At 35.2% G+C, this 4847-nt stretch overlaps 1 protein-coding gene across 1 annotated transcript; it reads right to left on the bottom strand.

Annotated features, from left to right (window-relative positions):
• Positions 1-1709: 1709 nt before the first annotated feature.
• LOC103326432 (GDSL esterase/lipase At5g55050-like) lies at positions 1710-4639 on the bottom strand. Its single transcript, XM_008228651.2, has 5 exons — positions 4312-4639; positions 3279-3415; positions 2969-3199; positions 2630-2879; positions 1710-2052 (listed from the first exon to the last, which is right to left on the bottom strand). Exons 1-5 carry the CDS (start codon positions 4568-4570, stop codon positions 1832-1834), a joined length of 1098 nt encoding a protein of 365 aa, XP_008226873.2. The 5' UTR covers positions 4571-4639; the 3' UTR covers positions 1710-1831.
• Between the last annotated feature and the right edge of the window lie 208 nt (positions 4640-4847).

The raw sequence follows: 4847 nt of genomic DNA, 5'->3' as shown, positions 1-4847 counted from the left end.
CATGTAGGAGAAAACGGTTCATCAATCGGAGCTTCACAACCAAGGTTATGAATTTTCTAAGTTTTTATAGAATATGTGAAGTTAAGTTGCAGAGCCACAGTTCGAGGAAGAAGAAGACTCCGCGTCAGCGCTTCTCTATTTTTATTTTTATTTTAAATGGTCCAATAGCAAGCTGAAATATGTCTATTTCTAATTGGCCTAACTTAAAAAATTCATTAAAAACTCATATGTGTTCCGAAAAATTCACCGAAAATTACCCCAAACTTTTAATCACGTGTACTTTTATCTCGTGACCTCCAAATCACATGTGCTTTTGGTTAGATTAATTGGCATTGATTTTGGTTAGATTAATTGGTATTAACTTTTGTTAGATTAAGAAGTAATTGTTAAAGCAAAAGGAAAGTAAATAATTTCTCAGATTTGAAGCGAGTTAAGAATCTGTGGCTACACTTCAGCAAATTCACTCAATAACAAAGCAATGGCTTGAGGATGCCAATGCTAAATACAAGCAAGTGGCTGATGTGAGGCACCGACATGTCGAATTTGAGGTAGGTGACTTTGTTTGGACTATCTTGACTAAAGATCGTTTTCCGACTGGGGAATACAATAAGTTGGTTGCAAGAAAGATTGGTCCAATGGAGATTGTGGCTAAGATTAATCCAAATGCTTAACACGTCAAGCTTGCGTACTGCCGATGTGTTCAATGTCAAACATCTCTTTCCTTACCATGGTGATAGTTCTGACGAGGAAGATTTGAATTCGAGGATGAATTCTTCTCAACCCAGGGAGGATGATGAAGCACACATTGCTCATAATTTTCTGTTTCAATTTGATAGGAAAAGATGCATAATTAATGTTCTAGGAATTTGTTTTAGGAAAATATTTTTGTTTTCCTATTTCAATTAGAATTTGGAGTTAGGTTTAGGAAGTAAGTTTGTTTTCCTATTTCAGTTAGGGTTTTTAGTTTGGATTGTTTTCCTTAAGTATAAAAGCTATCTTATAGCTAATTAGAAGAGAGTTTTTTTATGTTAAATATTCAACTTAGAGAATTCTCTCTATTTTCCTATCAACTTGGTATCCTTTGGAATCAACAAGGCAGAGAACCCCTTTGTTCTTGGTTATTCTCATCTAGAGAATCAATAAGGATTGAAGGTTTATTGTTTTCTTTTGTAATTTTCATCATTATTTCTGTCACACGCTGCGTCAGAAACAATATCAAAACAAATATAGAATTTAATTTCCACCAGCTATGATCAATTCTTGGAATAATTTAAGTTAAACGACCCTTTTAATCAAGTCGGCATTCTCTCATCTTTCTTTTCTTTTGTTTTAAAGATGAGAGGGGATCCAAACTTGCATGGTACCTCTTCCAACATTAAGAAAAAAAGAAGTCAGAAAATCTAAATTTGTTGATGACGACGTTCAACCAATAAGAGGTAGGTCACATCATCGAGAAGAATTAGGGAGTCCTTTCAACTATGATGTTCATAAAAGCCACAATGGCTCCTATCTATAGAGATTCTATATTCAACTCGTCCTAAGTTTAGCACTCAAGTTGAGAACTTAGTATATCAACTGCATATATGAACAATGGAAGTCTTTAACATAAGTCCTGATCGATTTGAAACTTCTAGCTAGATGGTGGAATGTATATATATTTCTTTAAGTTCTGACTGCTATTTAGTTGATAAAGTAAATACATCCATCCATCCCTGAACCAAATAAATAATTAGAGAGATAGACACATATTTGTAATATACGTACAACAACGAGTGATACGAAATAATTACGTCGCATGTATAAGTGTCATGCTTAATACATGTCAATGAGATTAAACGGCAACTAGCTTTTGCACGTTTATTGGGAAGGTGTATTGTAAGGGACCATAAAGAATATGATCCACAAAGATGCGATGAGCTGCCTCAGTAGGATGAGTTCTATCCCAGAAGAGATGGTCGCTTCTGTTTGAGCAATAAGTTGCAAATGGCAGGCAAGGAGCATCCGCATTGAGCTTCCCAAGGCCACAGCAAGCAGCTTTAACCTCAGCAAATCCTGAATTATAATATTATTGATTGCATTAAGATAATTTCTTTTTGAAAAGAGAAGTAAGTGTTAAAGGAAAAGGAAACTAAATAAAGTAAACTGAAAGGGAGATTCTATGTGGAAAGCATAAAGAACTTTCAAAATCCAAAAAAGAAAAAAAGATGAGAAAAACCCACTTAGCAATATACATTGCTATAGACAGTGCAAATTCTACCAGGTGCATTTTCAAAAGTTCTAATCAAGTTGCATCAATATAGTGCTATATATTTTAAGAATTCACCAACATGAATAAAATCTGTCCAAAAGAAAAAACGTACATTACTAAATTGATTCCAAGAAAGTTGAGAAGAGAGACAAACTTATGCTAGTGCATGACATGTGACGTGACAGTATCTTACTGGTTAGAAATAAATGAAGTTTTGAATTGACCTAAACAAATTTATGCTACCTCAATTGAGATCCATAGTTTCAATTTGAATCATTAATCGTATGATGAATTCTTATTTGACTATATAAATTATTCAAATTAATCGTATGCAAAGAAAAAGATATTACATGTCTAGCAAGAAGTTGTGCATGGTATTACCATAAGCTGCTGGTTTCTGTATGAAGTTGTGCATGACGCTGTAGCCATCAAAGTAGGAGTAGTTTATGCCTTTGAGCTCTGATTTCAAATTCTTCAACATTGACACAAGAACTCCATTGTACTTAGCAGCCATTTGATTCACATCTGCATTGCATTCTTTATCTGTTTGCTCACTCCTTTCATATGGGGTGCATCCCACAAGCGCAACACCAACAATCACAAATTTTCGACCGCCATAATCATATAAGCGCTGCCAAAACATAATTAATTTTCAGAAATATAATTAAAATTTTAATGTTGACAAAAAAAAAATTTAATTAATACTTTGTATTTTGTTACCTTCACTTGTTGTTTTAGTGTGGCAGCCATGGAGTTGACATACTGCTGGGGTGAGGTCCTGTTATTAATGGAGGAGCCAAAGTAAGTGTAGACGTCATTGCTTCCAATGATAATGGGGAAGAGAGATTTTGACAGATGATTTTGTGCTTTTGAGGCTCCTAGCTTTTGCACAAGCTCTTTCTGCACTGCCAAATAGTAGTCTACTTGTTCTCCAAAAGATATTGACTGGGGCTGAGACAAAGAAATAAACAGAGAAAAAATCAACATTAATGTAGCTAGATGTGGTGTGGATATGAAAGGTTTCACTTACATATTGTTGATTTGTGTCCTTGAAGATTTTGGCAGCTCCAGAGGCAAAGTTAACACCATTTAGGAAAAGGGTAATGTTGTTGGACTTAGATGCGATGGAGAGATATGGTGGTATGGTTGGTAAGCCCATTTTCTCAGCTGCCCAAAACTCAAAAGGAAAAAGAAAAGAAAAAATTAGTTATGTTATGATAATCAAGCATACTTAATAATTTATTACTAACTAGATGATCATAATTTATAAGCCAAATCCTGCAAATGTTTAATATCTTGTTATGACTCATAACAAGGTTTTATAGAACTAATTAGAAGGCTAATTAGTTCTGCACCAACTTCTGTACTGTACCTTAATTAGCAATCAATGACTAATTGTTTCTGCTGCACCTAAGCAAGGAAAGAGTGCACAGAAGCATTTATTTATGACCCAACTGCCAATTTGAAGGGCCTCCTGGACTTTTGGGTGCCATTTTATTAGTCAGTGACCTGGTCTTAAAGAGTCCACACAATCAGGAACGGGAGGAGGAGCTGTGATCAAAATATGATTGGGATATTGGGCCCCAGTTTTCATTGAATCACTAACTAGTTGGACCACATTATGTTTTTGGCACTTGAAAGACCTCCTGTTTCTTCTATTGAAAGACAAAAAGACAAAAAAGAAGAAGAAAAAAAAAACTTGGGGTATGTCTTTGAACTTCCTATGGACTAGTAGTAAGTCTCAAATTGCGAGAGGTTAAAACTTGGGGTATGTCTTTGTAACCTAACTCACAACAACATCAATAATTAAGGAAGATATATAGAAATATATATAGCATGTTATGTTTTGTCAGACTCGGAATCAAATGAAGCGTATATGATGCAAATTTATAGTATGATAACAAATAACCGTTAGGTATAAAAAGGGTTGGTTAAGCTGGAATATTTGGGATTTGGCAAGGTAAAAAGGCAATAAAAACTTATATTTTCCTACTACAAACTTACCAAAATTTAATTAGGGCAGATAGACCTAGTCACAAGTCACAACAAAGATGGTTACTTACCAAGAAGATCTGCAGCATTCTTGCCGTTACAAAATCTCCCAGTTGGTGTTTTGGTAGGAAAATCGATCCCATTGTGAGGAAAATTTGCTTTGGCAAATGAAAACTGGAGGTAGTTGTTGTTGCCCACATCTACTAAGGAGTCTCCAAAAATATACATGGCTGGAACCACCCGAGCCTCTGCAACTCTCAGTGTCAAGCCTCTAAATGTGGAGAAAAAGAAGAACAAACGCAGAAGATGAAGAAAGAAATTGCAAGCCATTGTAGCTACAACTTGAAGGAGCTATCTGCTCCCACTCCCGTGTAGTTTACAGACTTAAATGAGTGAGGCGGTGAGGATGGTTTACACAATTAAAGAGCACGAGTTAGTGAGGTGTAAAGTTTTGTGTACGGAAAGTCAATGTCATTAATGTTAGACTTGTCATATGGGGTCCTCTGAGATAAATATAGGCACTCCATCATAATAGTCTTGCATATGAAGTTGTTGGGATTTTGAAGTCTCTTTCAATTAGAGTCTAAACAACTCATCAAATGGCATC

Source organism: Prunus mume, linkage group LG3 (genome assembly GCF_029339155.1).
Source record: "Prunus mume cultivar Tortuosa linkage group LG3, ASM2933915v1, whole genome shotgun sequence".
NCBI lineage: Eukaryota > Viridiplantae > Streptophyta > Magnoliopsida > Rosales > Rosaceae > Prunus > Prunus mume.
Note: the sequence above shows the minus strand (reverse complement) of the source record. Positions and strands in the feature narration are given on the sequence as shown.

Bases quoted from the DNA above. Each gene is read 5' to 3' on its own strand.
- LOC103326432 (XM_008228651.2), bottom strand. From the start codon at position 4,570: ATGGCTTGCAATTTCTTTCTTCATCTTCTGCGTTTGTTCTTCTTTTTC. The intron at 3,416-4,311 runs GTAAGTAACCAT...AGTTTTGGGCAG, and splicing joins GAATGCTGCAGATCTTCTTG to CTGAGAAAATGGGCTTACCA. The intron at 2,053-2,629 runs GTAATACCATGC...ATTATAATTCAG, and splicing joins ACAGAAACCAGCAGCTTATG to GATTTGCTGAGGTTAAAGCT.